Source organism: Myripristis murdjan, chromosome 3, assembly GCF_902150065.1.
Source record: "Myripristis murdjan chromosome 3, fMyrMur1.1, whole genome shotgun sequence".
Classification (NCBI taxonomy): Eukaryota; Metazoa; Chordata; class Actinopteri; order Holocentriformes; family Holocentridae; genus Myripristis; species Myripristis murdjan.
In genome coordinates this window covers 29025558-29050359 of record NC_043982.1, presented here as the reverse complement: position 1 = coordinate 29050359, position 24802 = coordinate 29025558, and the positions used below count along the sequence as shown (strand labels likewise).

The window sequence follows — 24802 nt, the reverse complement described above, 5'->3', positions numbered from 1 at the left end:
CATCAAGATGGGTGACAAGTGTTGGGCTGGGAACTTGACCAACTGAGGTGGAGGCAAGCAGGGATGATAAACTTCCTGTCTAAAACACAAAAATGTAGCTTTAATAACAGGGCATTGTTCCAGCGAGACCATTCCTTCCCCAACTGTATGGAGCAAAATATGGTTTTCAAATAAGAAACAGCAGGGGGCATACATACTGAATCTTTTAGGATGATTTTCCAGACGGCACTATTTATGGAGCTAAAACTTCTAAAAGTGATGACAGCTTTGGCAAATAATTCACAAGAGTTAAAGGCTGGCAGAGTGCAGCTTTTTTCCTTTAGGACCTGACTGTAAGAGAAACAGAAAGATGTGTTAAAAGTGAAACTGAAAACAAAGACTCTGGGCAGGAGAGGGAAACCAAATTCCAAAGAGGAGCTAAAAAAAAGAATAGAGGAGGACAGATTTGAGGAATTGAGGAATTACCAGGATAATGTTACGATTAAATCATTATCATAGAGGATATGTAACTAGCAGTAACTGATAGCAACCGATATAACTGATAGAAAATGTTTGATCTTACTCTTGCTAGTAAAAATGAAATTAAGAAAAAACCTAAAAGTTACAAGCAGTGGCTTGGAGGTGTCCCAGTGGCTCACCTCGTAGAATACATAACAAATCCTAAGGCTGAGTCCTAACTACAGTGGCCCAGGTTCAACTCTGGCCTGAACCTTTTGCTGCATGTTGTCCCCCTATCTCGCACCTTCCTTTACTGTCTCAAATGAAGCAGCGATACCACCCCCGCCCCCTAAGAAAAAAAAAAGGAAAAGCAATGATCCCAAAAGAAAAACAAGGCACTCAATCAAACTATTAGGTTGACACAAACTGTCCATTTTTATGTGCAAACCCATGTTATACAAGCTTTGAGTGGCTTGGTTTTCTTTTAGGAGTGAAGGGACAAGGATCCAATGCTTTCTAGTGTATGTTTCTACTTGTTGGTCCAAAGATGACCTGTCTGCTCATATCAGATCCCAGCACCATTGCTTCCCTCTGTCCTTACAGATTTTGTGTATTTGAAATCCCTCTTCTTCCAAATAGGCACTACAACCTGATGGGTGCCATTGATATCTCATAATAACACCCACTCGAAAAGAGAGGTCTGTCACCTCGGTGGCAATGTCATTACTAAAATGTATGTGTGCCATAACGCTTGATCTAATCATACTGACATAAACCTGACCTTCAACAGCTGTCGAAGACTCACACACACACACACACACACACACACACACACACACACACACACACACACACACACACACGCACACACACACACGTGCACTAAACCTCACACAAAAATTGCATTTCTCTCATATTGTACTGTGTCAGGAAATTGTTTATTTGGTTTGTTTGTTGATAGTTATGTTCAGTATATTATATTACTCCCGACATGAGAGAAACAGAAACACTCATCTGCTGCTGTGATTTCATTCTTGAGCTCTATCCCTCCCGTTCACTATATTTGGTATTGTAGGCCTGTAGTGTTTCAGTTTTGAAAACACAGACACGTTGGATTTTAAGAAACAAATGAAATTCACAATTTTTAATATCAAACCAAAAATATATTCCATCTCTACATTTAAGCAGGTTAAAGGTTGACAAAGTGCTGGCAAAGTGCTGAGTATAGCATATTGTGACGCACACAAATGGCATCCATGCACAAACACGCACACATAAACACAAATATATATCAATACACACACACACACACACACACACACACACACACAATGACTGTGCTTGTGCCCTCTCAGACTTGGAGACAGTCTCTAAAGGCAGCCTAATAAAACATCCATGAAGGGTGAAGGGACACACTCAGTGGCTCACACTGATATTTGCTACAGTTGAGTGTGTGCCTGTGCTTGTGTAAATGTCTTGTTTGGGGGCCTGTGTGTGTGTGTGTGTGTGTGTGTGTGTGTGTGTGTGTGTGTGCATGCGTGTGCGTGTGTGCGTGCGTGCGCGTGCATGGCAGTTCTCTGGAGGCTGAGAAGCTGCACACTCTGATTATCCCTCTAATGAAATGGCCTGTGGGGAACGGCCCATCTCATTTCAAGTCTTCGGCAGTGACTTTAGAGCACTGAGCTGAGGGCATGTCAAACAAGTGTTAGAAGTAATGTACACATTTATGTTTGTGAACGTGTGTTTGAATGATTGTACATATACATGGTTGCATTTTGGTGTGCATACAGTGTGTATGTGTGTGTAACTGCAGTGCAAATCCCCCTTCACATATGTAAGTCCCTGAAGAACAAAGGGCTAATGTCTATGGCTGAATATGAGTAACAGAATTTAAGGTTTTATCTTTGCATGATTAAATTTCTGTGCTTTCAAACTTTAATGGCAGCGTATATGTGTCAGTTTGATCTTTCCAACTGTGTAATTTAGTCTGTGCAAGTCATTCCATTTATCTCCAAAGCTGCAGTAATTGTAAGAATAAGCAATAAATCTTCTTGAAAGGACTCAAGGTTTTGGCATTAAAACAGTTTGAAAGTCCTAAGAAAGTTTGATTACTGATTAAAAGGGTAGGATTCCTAAATTCTTGAACTTTCTCCAGCTTCGGCTTATCTCTGTCCAGTAATGCAATCCATGGTAAGAATTCACATGTTATTTCTGAGGACGAGGACAGTTGAGTCAGGATCTGTGAGCGTGCAGTGCTTGTTCCTAAAGCTGGGAATCAAAGAGAAAACCTTTGAATTAATGATGTCACTGGGATGTAAAATCATGGCCCACTGATTTTGTGGAGTCACATGAAGTTTATATTCTAGCGCTGCTAACAGATATAGGCCAGAATTTAAACCTCATATGGGTGCACAAAAATATTGCATCCCATTAATTTTCTATGAAGCCACGTCCACACTGCAAAAATGCAAAATCTTACCAAGATTATTTGTCTTATTTCAAGTCAAAAATGTCTTATTTCTAGTCAAAATATCTCATTACACTTAAAATAAGACATGATCACCTCAGAAGTAAATTGTTTTTAGACAATTGTTTCAAGTGAAAATTCACTTGAAACAAGTGAAAATTTGCTTGTTTCATTGGCAAAATCTGCCAGTGGAAAAAGTGAAAATTCACTTGAAATAAGTGAAAATTAGCTAGAAACAAGAAACAAATTTTGCCAATGAAACAAGCAAATTTTCACTTGTTTCAAGCAAATTTTCACTTGAAACAAGAGACAATTGTCTAAAAACAAGTTACTTCTGAGGTGATCATGTCTTATTTTAAGTGCAATGAGATATTTTGACTAGGAATAAGACATTTTTGACTTGAAATAAGACAAATAATCTTGGTAAGATTTTGAGTTTTTGCAGTGCAATTTTCCATCCAAGTGACATCCCAATGTGAAGTGTTAGTTCCCCTGCTTCTAGCAAGGAATAAGTGGCACAGTGTGTGTTCGTGAGTATTGACTGAACTGTCACAGGTATAACATCTGTGGGTTCTTAAAATGCTCCGTCTTTTAAAAGACTGGTTCTACTTTGACTTCATGTCAGGAGTCATGATGGTATCTGTCCATCATAAATATCAAAAATAGCACAGAACATGTTTTGATATCCTAGCAACCCTGTCTCCTAAAAATTTCCTTCCTAGACAATTAAAAAACATTCTCAATTACATTTAGAGGGAAACATCTTTTCCCTCTATTTAGTTAGTATAAAGTCCTGGTTAGGAAGAAGGTGGGGTGGCAAATGTAATCAACCCGACTACCACTCAGGAGACCCAAGTTTGATCCCTGTGTTAAGCGATTGCAGTATTCATTTACGTTATGTTACCTCAAGTTATGTTACAAAGTTAGACAGTTTTGTTGAAGAGAGACAAAGCTAACCTTTCCCTAATTTTAACCAAGCGGTTTTGGTGCCTAAACTAACCACATGACACTGGCACGCTATAAGAGAGCCCTGTGTGTTTCATTTGAGAATGCAGTTTAGTTGTATGGGAACATATTATTTAGGAGACAGGGTTGCTTAGAAGTCAAGGCTGACTTAACCCAGTTCACTGCCATATAGATAATTCAATCTTGTGAATACTTGGCCAGCACATATGTTCGCTATAATTACTCTTTTAGTCTATTATAATCTCTTTAATTTCACACACTGATGCCAAAAACATTTCACAGTTAAAGCATGAAGTGATCCACTTGATCTGGCCCAGCTGGAGTGAGCTGCCTGGGCATACGTCAGGCTGAATAACAAGCGCCTCTGCTTCTGTTTCTACAGTAGTTTACATGGAAGGAAGGCGTTTCCTCTTAACGTGGTTCAACTTTCGAGCTGATTTTGACCTCTACTATAGTTGAGCTTTGCCCTCTGAGCTGTCAGTCACAACAAAAGTAACTCTGGGTGACACTGAGCAGAATGTGAATGCACCTTGGAAAAAAAGAAGTTCCTCTCAAGTGCACACATTTTAATGGATTTACTGTAATTTTGATGAAAATACATGCCAGCTGAGTATTCACAAAATGGAATTACCAATGCATAGCAACTTCAGAGTTTCACAGAGCAGTTTTTTCCATATTTTTCATCATGAATTGGACTGAACTGGGGTAAGCTGGCCTTGAACTGTTGCCTACCAAAGCATATTCTGTGCACACTTATGCAACGGTTATTTGTGACAGGCAGATGTGATCAGAAATGTTGAGGAGAAGTCAAAATAGCAGTGGTATTGTCCTTTACCCTCACCCTGCTCCCACTCTACCACAGAAACATTCATTATTATCCTTAAAAAAAAGTCAGATGACATGACTCGGTAAATAACTGATGGGACAGAGGTATTTTTTTGCTTCTGTGTGTATGTGTGTGTTTGCACTCTAGTTGCTGAGCATGCAGCTGAGCTTTGGCTGCTGTGTGATAGGCTGTGTGTAATGAATCTGCTGTCACAGTGATCTCCCATTCTCTCCTCTAGTGGCTGAAAGGGATTAACTGAAACACCAAGGTCTCCATCCTTTGAGTCATCTACATAACAAAGGAAACCAGACACACTTACCATCACTTTCCATTGTAACAGTTGGCAAAAATTAAAAATGACAAAATGTCATTCATTTCACTTGTTAAATATGACTAATGATGCCCCCCCCTCGCTCTCTCTCCCTCTCTCTCCCTCTCTCTCCCTCTCTCCCCCTCTCTCTCGTGCACAGTGGTATAAACTGATCCAGCCTCATTCCGTTTAGGTAGAAATCTTATTAAACTTTTAACTGACATATTTCACTTCCATCCATGCCAGTGAAGTCCCTCACAGTCACGGAGAACGACTTCACTCCATCACATTTCTTCCAAACTTTTCTCCAGGGTAATGCATTTTGCATGTAGGTATTTGCAATCGACTTATCAACACCCTTGGAGCTGTAGTGAAGATGTATTGTTGTTCTCAACTTGCTATCACCTTGAACTAACAATTTCAAGTCGTAACAAAGTAAGTTACATAATTCCATGTGTCTCTTGCAGCATCTGGGCTCATAAAGATAGCCAAATGGAGAAAATCCTGGGGCAAGACTCACAAAACTAAGAGGAAAATTTTCTTTAGTTGCAATTTTTACTTAATTCAAATCTTTAGGAGAAAAACAACAACAGGAAAAATTAGTATTCATCAAAACACCTTTGAAGTATTTTCCAAACGTTCTTATTAAGAAAATGTAAAAATAAATGAAAAAATAAACTGCATTCTTGAAAGTAAAGTTCTCAAATTAATTCTCAATTTTTGTCTTAACTGTAGGATTACCTTGCACTTATCTTAAAGCTGTTACAATGCAAAGGTAAGCCTCTAAATCCATTCATTAGAACACACATTTCAGACAATTTTAAGTAAACCACAAATACAAATAAACAATAATAATAATAACTGTTCCAATTTGTTTTCTAAATGAAAACACTATTAGTTGCAGCTAAGAAGGAAAATTCCCAGAGACAGCTGAGAGACAGAGTGGATCCCCTTAGACTTCCTCACAATAATGTATATAAATTTTCGAAAACAATTAAAGCTATATTGAAGACAGACTTCAAATGCTGTCAACCATGTTTTTTAAAAAATAAAATACTGAAAATATTTTTTTTTCGGTTGATTATGCATAGTGGTTGCCAAATAAGCTCTATCTGACAAGTTGCCATGCTAGAAACCATGAGATTGTAAGAGGGAGATTAACTTTCAGAGAATATTAGGCAATTACACTTTTGTGTTTTAAACACTGAAATTTCTTCCAATTAGGTAATGGATTAAAATCTATTTTAAGAGCATTTTCAATCTGGTCCAAGGTTCCTAAATATTGTGTAAGAGCTGTTTGGTGCGGGGTAGTCTGTTGTGGGATGTGGTGTCAGTAGGTTCTACAGTAAATCAGCAGAGCGTTAGAGTACGTCCCGATAAATCAAACAGCCTCTGCCTCTCCTTGCCAGAGCAGTGGAACAGCCAAGCCTGTCCCGAAAACCTTCCTATGCCACCAGCCCCCATTGAAAACTGCTAATTTACAGAGACGAAGCAGAGGAAGAAAAAGAGAGAAGATGGGAATGAAAGATTTCCGAGGTACTGAGGTATAGAGAAACACTGAGGGGGAAAAGGAAAAGAGCGTGCACACACACACACACACAAACAGGGAACATGCCCAGCAGTCCCAGGTTGCAGAGAACTACGTGAAGGATAATGCGAGGCAGATGGTCTGTGATACTAATTAGAAGCCCTGTTTGCCTTTCTCTGTCATAACACCTATCTGTGTTGTAGACGTGCTGCTTGCTGTGTTCACGGTGGTGAAAGAGAGGAGTCTGCAGCACCTCTGACATTACTGAAGATGTGAACAGGAACAGACAACAAGAGTCGTGGCAAGCAGCCTATAGCAGGGGTGGACAGCAGTTACTAATCTCATCACTCACAGAATGACTGCCAGCGGTAATACGTTCAGCACAACACTTGCTAACACTTTGTCTCTTGCCTTTTAGCAGTTTAATTTCAGACAATCTGGATTTTTGCATAATGTTGAAGGGGGCTCACACAGTCTCGGTCTCAAAACATCAACATAACATGCAAAAGATAACAGAGTCAGAAACATGAGAGGAATCTTAATGTGGCAGTTTTCATCCATCGCCGGTTTCTAAACTGACTTATAAATTTGGTATCTGTCTGTTCTAAGAAACAAACATTGCAGATGTTCACACTATGACTGAGTGCAGTCAAATGGAAGATTTCTCTTAGAAATAAAACAAAGTGTCAGGGAAATAGCAATATGCCACCCTTTGGGAAACGAGAGCGCTTCAAATAAAGGATATGTTTTACATTAGCACTCCCAGAGATATAGCCTAAGACTGATGCACAGGAGCAGATACTGACAGGCCATCTAATGCGCACATTCATACACAGGCATGGACACACACACACACACACTAGCATGCATAAATTTGGTCTTTGACGTCTTTGTCTGTGAGATAATTAACTGTCGCACAATAAATCAGAGAAATAAGGTGAAGCGAGGGGAATTACTAGCGTATCACGTCCAATATGTGCTGCTGAAAATCCTGATCATGCATGGGTCATGAGGCCATGGGTGAGTCACGTACGCTTCATGGGGTTTCGAAACCAATCAGGGGAAATGATTTGAGCACTGCACACAGCGACAGCCTTGAAATGGCTCATTCAGACAAAGGCAAGAAACCTGAAAGACACTGAGCTACAAGAAAAGTCAATTTGGTCAGTGAAAAATTGACTCAGGTATAAACATAATAAGAATTAAAAAAAAAAAAAAAAAAAAAAAAAAAAAAAAATCAAAGTATACCAACGATGGAAATGGTGTAGATAAAACAGTACAGGCGAGATGTTCAGCTTCCATGACACTGGAGGTGTAATAGCCATTTTATGGATCAAACCCTATAGATTACATGTCAAATAGGAAATGGGTTATACAGTATCTGACTGGCATTGCTCTTTCAGTGCATTCCTAAACCGACAAGCTGACAACAGTGCAGGGTTAGCATCTCACACAGCACAGGTCTGTGAATTTGACCCGTGTTAAATCCATTTTGTCAGCACTCATAAGCAAGGGATATGTTGCAATAGAAGGAGTAAACAGACATGATGCTGGAAGGAAGTCAGTCAATTCTGGAGGAGCAAAAATGGCACTGGGATACACTATACATTTAGTTCTGTATGCTGTGTCTGGTCTCTGTGGCTGTCTACTGCATCATTAAGAAAACACTAAAAAAAAAAAAAAAAAAGGATGAGTTAATTAATGTTAAAGAAAGATCAATCCTGCACTGGACAACACTGTCATCTACTTTGCTGACTACAGAAAAGGTGATGAAAAAGTGCTTACAGTAAAGAAAAACTGGCATTCCCATAGAAGTAACATGTTGCACTGGCTCTTTGTATTACGGGACATGCTGGACAATGCCACACAGAAACACCAATGCTTACTGATTAGGGATGTAAAACCAAACTGTTAGAAAAAAATGAACTCTTCAATACACAATACACCCTACAAAGCTGTCACCTGTGATGGCTGGACCTCCAGGGCAGCTGAGAGTTACCTGACTATGCACGTTCATTATATTTTGAACTGAAAGATGAAAAGTGCAGTGTTACAAACACATCCAGTTTTTGAGAGCCACACAACCACACACTGAGCTGATGAATTATTGAATATTCTTAAAGCATTTTTATGTTTATTTTACATCGTTTAGTCTTTCTCCCTAATCTACAAAAGAAACCGACCAGAAATGGAAATCCGACCCAAAAACCACAATACAAACCGAACAGTGGGTTTATTGAACTGTTTGTTACACCCCTGTTATTGATGCACACACACATCACACCAGGATAGTTAGCAATTTAACCACTGCTTCTACAACCTGTTGGAGCAGCCATACCAACATGCCACTGGAATTCAGTGCCAGTCTCTGTTTTATACAGAGTTTAGGAAGAATTACGAGGAATATAACAGAATTTCAGCTTCGAAACACAGTCTGTCAGAGAATGGTGTGTGTGGTGCAGTGGTAGATAAATAATTGAAAAAGATGGAACCTGTGACAAAGAGAAACCCTGGATCATTTTCTGGAGTGATGTGTGCACTTTCTGGATTTGAAACCAACTGCTGAAATACACTGTACTGTTTTTTTTTTTTAACAGTTGGATATAAACAGTCAGTCAGCCATTGTACAGGTCCTCAGGCTCCAACATTCATTCTCAGTAAAGCAGCTTTTGTTTATACACATCATAGACGAGTCTCAGTTCACCATCTCTAGAGCTGAAACAGCATCGCTCTTGTCTGCACATACAGGTCTGAGCCGTGCTATCCGAGAGCACAGAAACAATCTAGAAGTGAATACTTAAAAGAAGCCCCTTGAAGTGAACATGTATGGCTCTGCTGCTGCTGCTGCTGTAGATCCTGTGTTTAAGAATGGATGTGCTGACTGTGAGAGAGGAGGGAGGTGGGAGGGAGGAGGAGGAGACTCTGCTACTGTAGTAGTGCATCAGCAAAGATGAGACTACAGGCACTACATCATATAGTTTTCACACCACAGATTGGCAATAGAAAACTGATGTGGCTTTGCACTTGACAGACAAAATAAAAGCTAAAGAAAAAAAGAAAAAATGTCCTTGCAAGCTGCCCTAGGCAACTTTTTTTATTCATGGTCAACAGCCATGCCAGATTGTTTGGACATCAGCCATACATAACATAGTATAGTAAGTGATGTAAATAGCTTCGTAACAGATAGGGCAGTGCAGCCAGTTCCATGGGCATGCAATGACTAATTGGTACTGCTTTTTCCAGTCAGCTCCTTTTTAGAAGGCATTTTAGTTGAAGGACAATTTTCCTGGCCAACTTTAGCCGAGCTACCTTGCATGCAGTCAGAGACAGGCAAACCTACATGGGCTACAGTATGTGTGTCATTAGTGCCTGACCCAGATGCTCTCAAACACTGACTGTCCTGTGGCTGCACTGCATTCCCAGAATAACTCCATGGGAGCTCTGGCTACCTCTCTCCTCATTACAGTGCGGGCAAAAATAATATTACATGTCTTCTGGCCATCTAAATACAGTCTCAGATAAATGCCAGAGCCAGACAAGGGGATGAACTACAAATTGGAGGAGAAAATTGACGTTGCTGGGGTGAAAAGCTGGAAACATGAGGACTGGAATTGCAGCAGATGAGGCAAGGTCAAGGTCTGTGCGGTGAAATCGGCTCAGTGAGACAAAGAGTAGACTGGCTTCAGACCCAGGTGCAAGGAGTCGGAGGTGAGATAGTTACATCACATACAAGCAAACCGTGCGCAGTCCAGCCTCAGCCTATAGCTCACCACCCCTCTCTCTCTCTCTCTCTCTCTCTCTCTCTCTCTCTCTCTCTCTCAAAATTACGGCGATGCGGTCAGCAGAGAGATTAATCGCACATAATAGCCTCTGTTTCGGCATTAGTCCCTGAATGGCCAAATCTAATTCCAACACATTTGTTTTTAATAACCCAATATGCAGAGGGAGAGGGAGGCACAATGCAAGGCGCTTCGGGCGGTGGTGGATCACAGATAGTTAAGTTTTTTTAATTCCTAAAAACGATATGCCAAGCAATTTAGTCGTGCACGGTTCCACCGAGAAACAAAGCTCAAATAAAAAAAAATAATAATGATAACGCGCCTATTATGAGAATCTGTGCCCATATCAAACAAATTATCGCCTTTTTCTCTTTTATATGCCGAGGCATGCTGTAACTCTGGGAAATAGGTATGGAGGGCTGCTCACTGACAGGCTTACATGACAAGCATACCGTATAGGACAGACAACCCTGGACCTCAGGGAACCATTGTGGGGGTTTTGGATGAAATAGCCTTAAGCTTAATGATGTGTGCTTACCCTCTGCGGCCAAGGCGCACCGGGCAAGAAGTGAAAGCATTCCCATGTACAGCAGACAGTTTGCAAGCATCCCCCCTGATCCAGCGCTCCACTTGGTCCTCAAACACCACCCCTCTCCTCCAGCATCCGTCTTTTGCGGCGAGCACCCATCAGCAGGGTCCGCTCCGCCGGTTCCCAATCTGGGATGACCTGTCCGCGCTCTCCTCAAACCGGGAGCCATTTGCGTATCCAGTGGATAAGTTGCTGAAGTTTCGGTCGTGAATAATACATCGGATCAATCGTCTGTGTGTGGACAGGAAACGGAGCGGTCCCACGGTCTCGTCGTCTGTCCACAGCTAGAGGGGAAGCGGCATTGAAGGGAATTAAGGAATGCGCCCTATCGCTTCGCTCCACTCGGTCCACCCATCACTGTGTGGCGCAGGGCGGCACGCAGAGTTTGCCAAGGGGTTGACATTTAGCTGCTGGCGGCAAATAATTCAGACGTCCTCCAGATAGACGGCAAACCCTTTTCGATGTCCTCGAATGACGCTCAGCAACAAATTAAAAAAAAAAAAAAAAAAATCATGTGGGCTGGCCGATAATTGAAGTCGCTCCCCAACCGCGACCCCCACCCCACACACGTACACAACAACTGAGCTAATGAGCTTACTTTGCTCTTAATTGTTGGCAAAGTCACAACTAGATATTGATATCACGACCTCTGCTGGAAATAAAGGGAAGGGTACGTTTAACTCAACACCAAAAATCACAGAGAACTAACACTGTGTGTAGATTAATTGACAGCAGTGTATGTGGGCCTTATTTTGCGTCGGTACAGAATTTAAAAAGCCATATGACCTCATGGTGAATGGTTACCCATATTAAAAAGTGGGTTTCAGAGTTACTGTGGTAATTGCTGCAGGAGGCTCTAATTGTGTGTCGAGGTAGGATGGCGAGTGTCATACCCATCCACCTCCGCCAGATGTCAGCCAAGACCAAGAACACACACTCCACTTACACTCTGCAAATTTGCACCTACAGGAACAACAGGAGGGTCAATTCTTTCCAATCTAGCTCCCTCTAACACACCAGGACACCAGACTACAGAACCTATACTGGACAAGATTTTACTCCAAGGGGCTCACTCATTGGAGTTCCTGCAGGTGTACATCTGTTTTGGTGTGAAATTTAATAAGATGTGTTATTCAGTCACATAATTATCATATGTATTAGATGCATTAAAGGTAAGGGAACCTCCTCATTGTCAAGTGCACCAGTCAGACCAATATGCACTGGAGATGGACCCCAGATCCCAGTGACTGGGGTACGATGTGCTGAAGCTACTATCAAGACCTCTTTGGGACTGTTTGCACAATGTTATCACTGGGAGTAGTTGTCTGGGGGGGGGTTGAATTTAATGATTTTTATGACCGTTTGCTTTTTAAACAAAAATTTAGAGTACATTTTGGACAGAAAAATTCTCTTTAACTAAGCTTGAAGGTTAAGTACAAAGGTGAGCATTACATATTTGGTCCAGTGCAGAGTTACAGGATTATGGTCTGTGGTTATGGCAATTAACTAAATGATTTTATAAACTGTTATTATAGCCATCTTTTAGCTTACAAAGAGGGTCCACAATAAATCTAGCCATTACTTGGGAGCACTACAAGGATATTTTGTATTTCTCTCTACAGTTCAATAAGACAGGCAGGTATTAGCTTGGGCTGGGTTTAGTTATTTTCCCTAAGTGTAGCAGGTAAGAAAAAGGTAAGTATTATGTTATTGAGCTTTATAACATCAGAAATGCTGACTGTGATGCAGAGCTTGATTAATGAACTTGATTGATTTTGACAAAAGGGAATGGATGGATTACTGAAATTAGGTAATGTGTAATTGAAATGACCTCCTATATTCAAATTTACGACTATTATCCTTGAGACTATATGGCTTTCAAGCCCTAATTACTAAATTAAAGGCATTTAAACACTTTAAAGGCATGCAAACACCGAGCTGTCATCCATCCATGTGCTACCAAGAAGACAAGCACTTGATGATGAATGATGAAAAGAACAAACTAAGTCAGACAGGATTGCATCAATAGATTTTTTTTTAATTCAAAGTGAATCTTAACAATAATACACCATAAAGTCTTATTTTGACACTCACCAAAAGAGTCACCTGGAAAACCCGCTTAATGTGACAAAGTAGAGAAGGCTTGGTCACACCTAAATCACTGAGAACTAGAGAGGAAACACTATCGCAAACTGTAAAGAGACATCACATCCAGAGAGTTAGTTTTCCCAGTCCTCATACTGTAAATATTGCACAGTGCAATTGCTACATGGCAAACTAGTGTAGCACAAAATAAAAAAAGCAAATGAAACAAAATGAAAAAAAGCCACAGAGATCTACAGGTATTAAAACAGTAACAGTTCAGATTTCATAATCAAGTCTATTTGATGAGCAGTCTAAACAGATGATTCCATAACTTGCAGTGTGAATTAACTTTGAAACAGATACATACAGATGACCAGAAAACCCGAAATGAGAAGTTGAGTAAACCAAAACTTGTCAAACCAAATAAGGATTAAAGAGTAACAAAGTAGCACATTGGACTAATACAGACCCTGAATTAACATCTCTAAAGGATAATACCGCAGCAGAGGATTTTTTTTTCTTATACCAAAGTCATAACTTTAATAGTAATTTTACAAACTGCTGTTTTATCTGTTAAATGTTACATGAATCCTCAAAAAATGTTACCCATAAACCCAGCTGTTAATCATGTGGAAAATTAAAAACATTTAAGATTTCTCTCCTCTTGCATCCATCTATTTTTTTTTCTCTCTCTCTACTATAGGTATGGGAGAGTTTGTGCAGGCGCAGTGCTGGTGAATACCTTTGGAGGAATCAAAATAGATTACATTTCACATGCTTATTGTTGGGGAACTATTTCAAGCACTAATCTGCCAAGTTCATGCCTTGTCGCCATAAGCTTTCTTTCCCAAAATGAAATATCCGTATGATCAGTAAAGCATACAGGAAAAAAAAAAAAAAAAAAAAGATTAAAACCCCCCCCCAAAAAACAGATAAATGTCAGTGACGATATCACACTCAGGACCGATTTTGCAGTGAAGTCACTTTGACAAAACTCATCCCTCCAGAACACCTATTTAACATCCAACTGTCAAATAGACTGTAATCATGATCGTAAAGCACAGCTCCTCTGAAACTGATGGCCAGCGTTACAAGTTAATTACCGCTGAGCCTTACTTGTACGAAGGAAAGGTGTTCTGAGCAGACAGCGTCTAGGCAGATCACGTGAAGCAACTTAGGTGTACATGCAAAGAAATGTAAAGCATGGAGATTATCTAAGAACACTTGGTGGTGCAATGACCGCACAATGTAAAGTATTGCATTTGCTGTTCAGCCAGAGTGACTATCGAAAAGGATCAGTGTTTTAAGTGTCATATCATTCAAAGTGTGTGTGTGTGTGTGTGTGTGTGTGTGTGCGTGTGTGTGTTTTATTGGTGCATGCGAGTGTATCACAGAGAGGGTGTGGTGGCAGCGATCTAAAAACAGTGGAAAGCCACCACCTAACTCTTCCTCTGTCTTGTCCAAAAGCTTATCAGAGGAGTACAGCTCCCTGGGATGACAGCATGATGAAGTCCTGTTTCGAGTTTTTTTTTTCTTTCTACCTTTTTTTGGTTTTTTGTTGTTTTTTTTTTTTTTTTTTTTTTGGTCAAGTGGCCATGAAATGACTGTTTACCCAACATGGCAGATTATTGGATTCTACGCCTTCCTCCTCTACTACTGTACGTGGAGAGGTGGTGGCCAAACGCCATCTCAAATTCTCATTTTCTGAATCTCAAGGCACATACACAGTGCTGCTCACACTGTCTCAATTTCAGTAAGGAACACATGACGATGGCCACAGTTTTGCATTGACAAAACATCATTTTGATATGAGACACTCATAAAGGGGAGAGCGATCCAAACGCAAGGCAGTTAAAAATTACAAATTGTGGAACAAATATTCTAGCCAGATATAACATTGAACAGATAAAAGGGTTGCAATAAATACCGCTTCAAATCCATTTAGAAAGAAAATAAGTTATAAAACATTGTCTTGGAACAAATACATTGGGCAAAATTCATTTTGGACAAACAGTCTAATCATCCAAACCCTTACAAGCCAATGTATGAGCGCTTGGTGATGTGTGTGTATGTGTGTATGTGTGTATGTGTGTGTATGTGTGTATGTGTGTATGTGTGTGTGTGTGTGTGTGTGTGTGTGTGTGTGTGTGTGTGTGTGTGTGTGTGAGATTTGTGGAAACATTACAGAAGCATTTAATTGAGCACATCAAATATTATCTGCCATCTCACAGTGCTCCTTCAATACACAAAAGAGTACTGGTAGTATACCACATACATAACTACCATGATGAAAAAGTTAAATCAATCCTGCAAGCTACAGCTTTAGATGTGTACAAAACGGTAATATGAAAACATACAAAAATTAAATTACATTGATACATCATTTATATGCAGTGATGAGCCTGAAAAGGTTAATAAGAATAAAATACTGATGCAAAAAACACACACCCCCAAAAACAACAAATGCAACTAATGTCCATCATCAGCAATACAGTAGTTACAATGACACTCCAAATATGAACGCAAAACACTAAAATCAAAACCACTTCTATTTCAGATAATTAGGGACCTATACAAAAATAGCAACGCTAGGTTTAAACTCAGAGAAATCACCTAATTTCACAGCTATTGAAGTGGCAATCATCATATAGCAGCTTATCTATGATACATTCAAGAAAAAAATGATACGACATATTAATTGCCCGATAAGCTAGACAAAACCTCAGCCATTTTTTAAATACCATATTTTTTATTTAACCCCATCCTACAACTACAGTATAACTGAGGTCTATGCAAACAGAATAGCTACCTTGCTCAGGAAATGAATTACAGTCTTTGGTGCTGCACAAGCAACTTCATTTGAAAGTAAAGACAAATTTACACACATAACTAAATAAAATTAACAGAAAAAAAATGCACACAGCATATCTATATATATACTGGTACAACCAGTACATATATATATATATATATATATATGTGTGTGTGTGTGTGTGTGTGTGTGTATACATATATATATATATATACATATATATATATATATATATATATATATATATTATATATATATATATATATATATATATATATATATATATATTCTCCCTGACGGAATGTATAAAATAAGCAGTTGTTGACACCACCGATAAGCCTTAAGCCTTAAACAAATGGTATAATGTAAAGGGGAAAAGTTAATTTTGTCACACATGCATAAATGAGAGAATTGCACACAATTAACTCACACCTTATCAAGCGTCTGTACTAAATAGTCTAGCTCTATAATATATGTCTATATATGTGTGTATATCAAATACTGCATGGTCTGCTCAGGCTTAGAAGATTCCATACTGTGAATTAATTTGCATTTTTGTCCTCACCTAATCAAAGCCATGCCCACCACACTTCTAAACATCTAGGAAACAAAGTGAAAACACTCAAAATGAAAATACAAAGACAAAAATAAATCAACAACTATTTAGATTGTATTGCAGTTTCATTAAACAGTACAAATACTGTTAGTAATAAGAGTTTCACTAAATAAAAAGTGATTATCAAATATTAAGCAATACTCAGTACTTGCACTTTGTACACTAGTTCATTCGGGGGAGGGAGAACAAAAATCAAAGACATTTAAAATGAAACAGCAAGCATTCGCCACAGCAAAGCATGCTGTTCTTGAAAGAACAGAAAGGTAACTCACTACACACTGAAATATACACTGACTCCAAAAAGTAAGCACCGCTATCCGCGATACATCACATCCATGCAGGCTATGCATGGACATATACACATGTGCATATATATACTCACACATAGGATGCATCGACTGATTGGAATTTCAAGTGCTGCAGTCCAGTACATTAATATTCATGTATATAGTCATATATAAGTAGTAACATTAACAACCTCAAATATGTAAGGCACTATGGCTGGGGACAATTATACAATGCAGCAAGTCTTGTGACACAAACAATAAGAGCAACGTCTATGCATCTTTCCGTTTACATTTTTCTGCTCATGCAAGACCACATGCAGCGTGAGGAACAACCCTATTTAAATCGGTTAATTGACTTGACATTGCAAACACCGAAAGACACCGAAAAGGTACAAATACTTCAAACGCAGTACAACATACACTGTAGACAACATGTGCATCTGTCAACCTAGAGCTAGAGACTGTGATGGCTTTACAAATACGGATGTGTCTTGCACACGTAAGAAGGCAATATAGAAAAATAGCTGGGATCAGGGGTGCAAAGTTTAACTATTCAACATCACCCCAATTATTTACCTGTTTTGAGGAGTATTCGTAGAAGATCCAATGCAAAGATATATCAAATGTGCAAAACACATTGAGTGTGAGTTTCTTATCTACTCATTCATTCAATCATTCATACATCATTTCCTTCTTTCTCTTAACTACTGCTCCCCTCCACAACTGGAACTCTTGTTTTTCTTTTTTTTTTAAAGCTTAAAGTTCAATTACACCCAGGTCAACACAATTCAAAAAATAGCTTGCTTTCTCTGTGGTTGTGCCATGGTTTTTGAAATGAAAACCATGTTGTTTGTGATTTCAGAGATAATTTGCCCTGCTTGCTTAGCCCTCAGGTGGTGCAAAGGGTATCTGGGCAGCGCAGCATGGAAACTGCCTGCTGATGCTCAGATGTAGGGGTACTGGTTGATTTTGGTAGGGCTGAGAGGGAAACTGGCGTAGGCAGGCGAGGCGATGTAGGAGTGAGGGGGAAATAGGGGCTTGAACTGGCCCTGCGGGTGTAAGGTTGGGGAGGGCAACAGCCGGGGGTTGATGCCCACGGTGACCTGATGCACAATGCCTGCCGGGTGGGAGATGCTGTAGGTGGGCTGGAGGACGGGGCGTGAGGCCCCAGGAGATGCAAGGATGTGGGCCACTGGTGCAGCCGTGACCAGGGAACCAGATGGGGGATATGACAACAAGGTGGGCTGGGAGTGTGGGTGGCCCCCGAGGTGGGGGTGGGGGCCTGCAGTGTGGTTTGGGCTGCTGTGGGACAGAGTGAAGGTGTGCCCATGCATGGTGGGGGGGATGTAGGCCTGCGGTCGCCGGTGGGCATAGTTGCCATTCCATTCCTGGTGGCAGGAACCGTAATGCTGCACCTGAGGAAGAGAAGAAGAATGTTGAACTCATCAGATTGAGATTGATCAACATACAGTTATGTCTGTGAGTCACTAAAAGTTAACTGTCCAGTGCCGTCCACCTCATTTTAGTCTGTGTGTCTACCATTAGCCTGTTTTACTCAGTCTCAACAACACCTCTTATTGGTTAAAAATCACTTGAAAATGGGTACACTACTAAATACTGTAAACAATATTTCTCCACTTGCAAGGTACTAGGTTTTTGAGCAGTGGCTAGTGCATTTGTTGTTACCAGCCACTGTGGTAGGTGAAGAAAATTGTTAGCAGGTCCTTTACAAAACATGCAAACAGCAATGCTAATACACTAACTTTGTTTCCAACAGATATGTCTGTTTTTCCATGACCACACCAAGGTACCATACAGAGTGATTCCTCTATCCTGAGGCTATATTAGACTGTTAAACTGGAAGTGCGCTGTGGCAAATGCATCCGCCCCATTTTAATTCATGGTCTCTGAACTACAGTGTTGTTACCTCTTGTTGCTCAAATATGAAGAGGAATTATTTGGAATTCAAACTTTGTGCTCTTTTCATCACCTGTTGTCATGGCCACCTGCTCGAGACTCTGTGTGTTACTCATGTCTATACAACTGTGTAGCCTTCAAGTAATAGGCAGATGCAGGATAGCTTATCCAAATAACACTATCAGGAAGAACATTGGTCAGAATCAGTATAATTTATTTTCATTTTCTTTCCGTAAAGCAGACTTGGGACAAAAATACAAATTTTATATAAAATGAGGACAAATGAAAATGGTCTCATGATTGAGGATGCGCCATCACACTGTGTTGGAGTTAAAGCCCATTTTAAAGAGCCAAGTGTTTGCTAAAATACCACAAGGCAACAGGCATGTCAACAATCCAGCTCTAAATCAAAATCAATATCTTGTTCCCATGTGCAAATGCAAGTGACAATACATTATCAGTCACTGAATTAGCAATGTTGTCACATTTTTTTTAATGAAAAACAGACCTGCATGTGTAAAAAAGGTGCTCAAGACAAATAAAATACTTCTCATAGCAAACAGTCTCTTAAATCTGACTGGCTGGTTTCCTGCAATGGTACAAGAGCTGATTTTGAGGAAATAAAAATATCTTAACTGTTTCTCAGATTTTAGCTCAACTTGTCAAGATTACAATTATTATTAAAAATTTACATGACTTTTGAAAATCTTTGGGGATATTTCACCATTTTCCTGGAAAACAAACTTTCAAACTCGGTGACACTTCCAGGATTTTCATGACCGTAGAAACCCTGTGTTTTTCCTGTGCACTGACCTGCCCAAAGCCTATGGCTTGCTGTTGCTGGGGCTGGAATGCAGGGGTGATCTTCTGTGGCCGATTGAGGAGGGGAGTAGAGTGGTGAAGCTGTCGCCCAGGAATGCCTCGCCCTTTGGACTGGCATAAAGACTCTAAGACTGGGGGAGGAGATGATGAATAAGAAGGGAGATTGAGGGAGAGAAAAGTGGAGCATGACATATAAACATAATAGACAATTTGGTGGTCCGATATCAATTTCATAGATAGATAGGCAGACAGATAGATAGGCAGATAGATAGATAGAGAGATAGATAGAGAGATAGAAAGACAGAGAGAAAGATAGGTAGATATGGCTGGAGCTTGGATCCAACCATATTTGCAGCTTTATTAGAATGACACAAATGTCAACGTTTGTGGCAGAAGACTTTGTGGGATTGTCAGTGATTTCTACTGTTTGATCAGATCTCGCTCTTTAAACACACTGGCATCTGTCCTCTGAACATGATCTACATGTTTAAAAATAGGCATGTTTTGGGGGATCGGGGGTGGGGCTGGTAACTAAGCTTGTTCATAGTGCTTATAGTGGGGTCAGACCACCAGCTATAAATACTCCCATCGGCACTAGAATAGCAAGCTGTGCCCTTTTATGTGGGGCTTCACTTGGAAATAGTTTGAAGGTTGGTGAGGGAGATGGCTTGGTGATGCCTCTGACATGAAAGGCGATATGAGAACGTGTGATTTTCTCTGAGGATTTACAGTTAACTCAACTCTAAATGACCTAAAAAAAAAGGAGGGGGCTCTTAAAAGAACACTATGAAACAAGAGACAGAGACATCCCACTGACCACAGCTGCTATAAAGCCTACATTTAAGCATGCATAACTCCTTTTTAACACCTCAAAAAAACTTTCATGTAACATTTATTCATTTTTTGTTTGTTTACGAAAATTCACCGTGCCCTCTGGTTGGCAACCATGTTGTGAACATGTAATTCGAGACAAACATTTTGGGGCCGTTACACATGCCTTATGTTGCTTTATAAAGTACACACAGATACAGGGGTTTAAAAAGGACTCTCAAAGTGGCAGCTGGAGCCAGAGCAAGAGAGATGACGGCAAACAAACATCCACTCCAGAGATCAGAGTGGATACGTCAGGGCAGGTCACCCATAATCACCTGTGAGAACCTCTGTGGCCTACTAAGACGGTGTAATCCCAGGCCATGTGACCTGTGGAGCAGACATCAGCAGTGGTGACAGGATCTCTGAGCTACCATGACCTAGTAATATACTTGCTAGTCCCCTGAGTGGACAACAATTTAGGAGTCTTCCTCAGACAGAGTAAACCAGAAAGAAAAGGTGGCCTGCCATCTGTTTTTGTCAAATGTGGAGTTAAATTGAAGTTTGTAAACCAGCATCTTACACTCCACTCCACCCCTTCTTTCTGCCCTGTTGACTAAACTTGACTGTGCAGGCCCCATGAAATATTGATTTTGTATTGAAAGAAACTTAAAATATAAAGGTTTTACATCTAAATATTAATTAAGTCAACTGAGACTTAGACCAGGCACTTATCAAGTGCATTTATGGCCAGAACAGATCAGGTTTGTCCTTATCATGTGTGTTCAGACTTTACCTGTGTTGCCTGTAGTTTCACTGATGGCAGGGTTGTTGTTGTTCTGCACCCTCATTGGTGGCACCACCATAGTACGCACTGGTGGCTTACTGGGCTCAGTTTCCGGGGCAACACACGCTACACGTGGCTCGCAGTTCTGGTTGCTGCCTGCGATGTAGCGCTGCTCGGTGAAGGGACTGCTGCTATGGCCAGAGGAGTCAGAGGCAGGTGAGCCATCCACTGTGTCACAACCACTCTCCTGTTCATCATCAGACATGCTGCAAGAGGGTAGACAAGTAAGAAAGTTACAGACAGCTCTTTTGTTGCCATTTAACCGCTAATGATAAGTAAAGCAAAATGTTGGTAAAGCCTGGTGAGAGGTTTGTTTGAGTTGGGTCAAGATAAAGAATGATCCATTGTAATCCAATGTATGTGATCTTAAGGGCAGTAGCATAGCAGAAAAAACAAAATCCAACTTGTTGCTGCAGTCAACCTGCTGTCAGACATGGTGTCGTGAAAAAATATCTGTGTACTCGCTGTGACTTGAGGCGTGTTTGTTTACTAACAGTCCCCACCAGATGGGACAGAGTTGAGCTGTTTGTTTGTTTGTTTAGGTATTTATGTATTTATGCATTTATTTATTTTTCTCTCCAGGAGTTTACTATCATTTGTCTGTTTTGTTTTTTTTTTGGTTCCCTGGTTGTAATGGCACATCTCGCAACTTCAGTATCTGTAGCTTTACACAGATTTATCTTGTAAATGAACAGATCAAAGAAAAACACAATGGAAACACAATATAATTTATAGCATGTAGTCCAACAGACACGGATTAAAAATAAAAATCATATAAACAATAATAACAATAATAGTAATAATAATCACAGAACACTGTTGAATAAAAGTAGGCGATGGTGAATGAAGGAGGGGCAGTGAACGACAATGGGCAGTGAATGCAGCTGTGCAAAACTTTCAACTAGTTTGGCTTGCGAGCCTTTGTACACTGCTGTGATTGACATGAGAGCAACAGTTCCATTTTAATGCAAACCAGCTATTTTGTCTGTGAGAAAACACACCAAATTTATGTTTTGTTTCTACTTTATTGGCAGTTTAAGCGCTGACTGTACCTATTGGGGCGTTTGCAAGGCGAGGCACTGGACTGAGCTGAGGCTGAAGAGCTCGTGCTGAGTGTGCTGTCTGGGCTGCTGAGGGAACACACCCTCTCCATACTGACAGTGCTCTGGCATGCCTCACAATCTGCGCTACCATTACACCTGCACATACAGAGAGAGAAATGAGGGACAAATTAGACAGTCAGTTGAAACTTAAAATTAAAATAAGCTCTCTGATGACACTATTGGCAGTACTTACTCCCCCATTGAGTGCCTTTGTGCACTCTCCTCCTCGTCACTGCTGATACTGATGACACTGACAGTCGGGCTTGCAAGGTCAGAGATCACCATGTCCTGCCGCTGCTCCTGCGATACTGAACGCTCTTCACAGTCCGGCTCCACCTTACAGCAGTTCTCCTCACCGTCCTCCTCCGCCTGCTCTGTGACATGCTCCTCTCCAACAATATGCCCTCCCTCAGGACATCTGGCTTCTTCCTCCTCTACCTCCACTACAGTCTTTGCCGTATCGGCCACCTTTGGGGATTGGCATGCTGAATTTTGGATATTTGTGTTGTGGGAGAAGCTGCCGCCCCTACAAGAGAATTTGTCACATTCAGCAAAAGGAAAACATGTCAGTGTGTGCATGTGTATGCATTTTAATGTCACAGAGAATCGACAACCCATATGCCACACCTGTTAACGCAGGGCTTGGGTCTCTTGTTGGCAGCAGGCTGTGGCCACACCACATGTGCAATGCCTATGCTGATTGGCTGATGGGCGGACATGGTCATTTGGTTGGTTAAGAGTGGCTGAGGGTGGGCAATCATGGAGCTGTAATGGTTACCATGGGGACGCACCTTCCTGCATTAAGAATAGAGAAAATTGCAAATTGAGCCAAAAGGCTTTAGCACCATTAGTGGCAAAATGGTCTCAGTCACTGGTCCCAAAAGACATGCATGACTCATTGATCATTAATATGCAGAGGAGAGAGCACGCTGTATCAGAGAGGTTCAGCTACTCCTAAGGGTGCACACAGCAACCAAAACTAATAATGCACTACTAAAGATGATACTCAAACAATCTATAAAATCTACAACCACATATCATAGACAATAGACAGTTTTGAAAATGCATCAAACAGATACTGTACATTGGCACAGTGACAAACGCGCACAAATAGCTTACCCCCAGTCACCCAGTCTCTGTGGGCCTGCCACAGTGTCAGATGCCAATGTGGTTGGTGGTGGGGCACTGGTGTCACCTGTTGCCAGGTAGGCACCAAGATCTGCTGGGCACGGTTGGACCAGGCTTGCTGAAATGGAGAGGGTCAAAGCAGTCACCTACTAATTATCTTCTTAATGCAGCTCAAATCAGCCTATAAATCTACCTGTCAAGATGTTTCTAGCATTGCCTTTGTGACAAAACAGCACTCAGTCAGGATTAATACCCACGTCAGCTTTGTAATTCACAAGTGCAGAATTAAGCACATGATGAAATGATGATTTCTTTTGTGTTTTTCCATTCTTGAGGCAGATGACGAGAGTAATTATTTGTGAATCAGATCAGGTTGCTATGCGAAATAACTACATCTCAGTCTGTGCTCTGAACGCTATCTCCACCATTCTTATACTTACTATACCGTAGCCCTTACCTGGGTGATGACTCCCGGTCTAATCTGTAGGGGCTGGATGGGGGGTGCTTGGGTGACCAGGGGCATAGCAGTCTCCATTCGAACGGAGTAGCTGGCCGGTTTAGCTGCATTGGTGGGAATTCCTGCAAAAATAAGAACACAGAAATTACCATCTAGAAAAAAAAACTGAAAGTGAAATCTGTAGTCTGGTCTCAAGCTAAAAGCAAAAAGTTACAAGGCAATGCAAGGTACAAAATGCCAAAAAAAAAAAAAAAAAAGGAATTACATTGCCTACCTTGAATAGTTGGTGGACAAAGAATGAGTGGAGCTTGCTGAAAGGAATCACTGCACCCAAACTGACCATTTCCTGTCTGCAACGGTATCCCAGGGTGCATCACTGAGGGGGCTGATGGAGCTAAACCCTATAAAAGAGAACAAGGTTAAAGGCTTGACAGGACTCCATCAGGTATAAAATGTCAACAATACTACTAAGAGCCAGTAGATGGCGACATGTGTGCCATGAGCAGGCTGTGTTTGAACCACACAGAGGCTAGGGATAAACAAAGAACAGTCATGCATCTGCCAATGGATCAGAGTTCACCACTCATACCGCTCTCGTGCCTGGTTATAATCACAATTATTGAATAGCAAGAACTAGGCCTATATTGTTCTGGTCTGCTCCAGCTCCATAATGTGCCTGCATACACATGTGAACACAAAGCACCCTTTCAGAAGCTATTACTAGAAAGCCAGAACATTTTCTGGTAAGTCCTCCTGAACAGGAATGATTAACAGTTCACGTAAACTGCTACATGTACACAAATAATTGCTGACAAGTTTTACATATGCAAGGCTTGTGACCACACTTCTTTCATAAGTTTTCCAGAGGGTTAAATCTAGACAGGAATGAGAAGGCCTATGTATATCAGCTGTATTTCTGTACTTGCGAAACACATGATGCACTTTGATTTATACACAGTGGTACAATCACTGTATCACAACTGGTTTTCTTTTGCACAGATGATTTTTACATTTT

The 24802-nt window shown here is 40.7% G+C and overlaps 2 protein-coding genes across 2 annotated transcripts in view; both read right to left on the bottom strand.

Moving 5' to 3' along the window:
- kiaa1549lb (KIAA1549-like b) overlaps positions 1-10935 on the bottom strand; it is a 74735-nt gene extending 63800 nt beyond the window's left edge. Inside the window, exon 1 of the mRNA XM_030076232.1 lies at positions 10853-10935. Within this exon, the coding sequence (XP_029932092.1) occupies positions 10853-10922 (70 nt within the window). The 5' untranslated portion in view covers positions 10923-10935. The remainder of the gene's footprint in view (positions 1-10852) is intronic.
- Positions 10936-16070: 5135 nt separating this feature from the next.
- Positions 16071-24802, bottom strand: part of hipk3b (homeodomain interacting protein kinase 3b) — a 66708-nt gene continuing 57976 nt past the window's right edge. Inside the window, 10 exon segments of the mRNA XM_030080515.1 lie at positions 16071-18118; positions 19434-19573; positions 21049-21305; positions 22152-22298; positions 22396-22728; positions 22830-22997; positions 23322-23388; positions 23391-23448; positions 23788-23909; positions 24062-24188. Coding sequence (XP_029936375.1) covers positions 17648-18118; positions 19434-19573; positions 21049-21305; positions 22152-22298; positions 22396-22728; positions 22830-22997; positions 23322-23388; positions 23391-23448; positions 23788-23909; positions 24062-24188 — 1890 coding nt within the window. The 3' untranslated portion in view covers positions 16071-17647.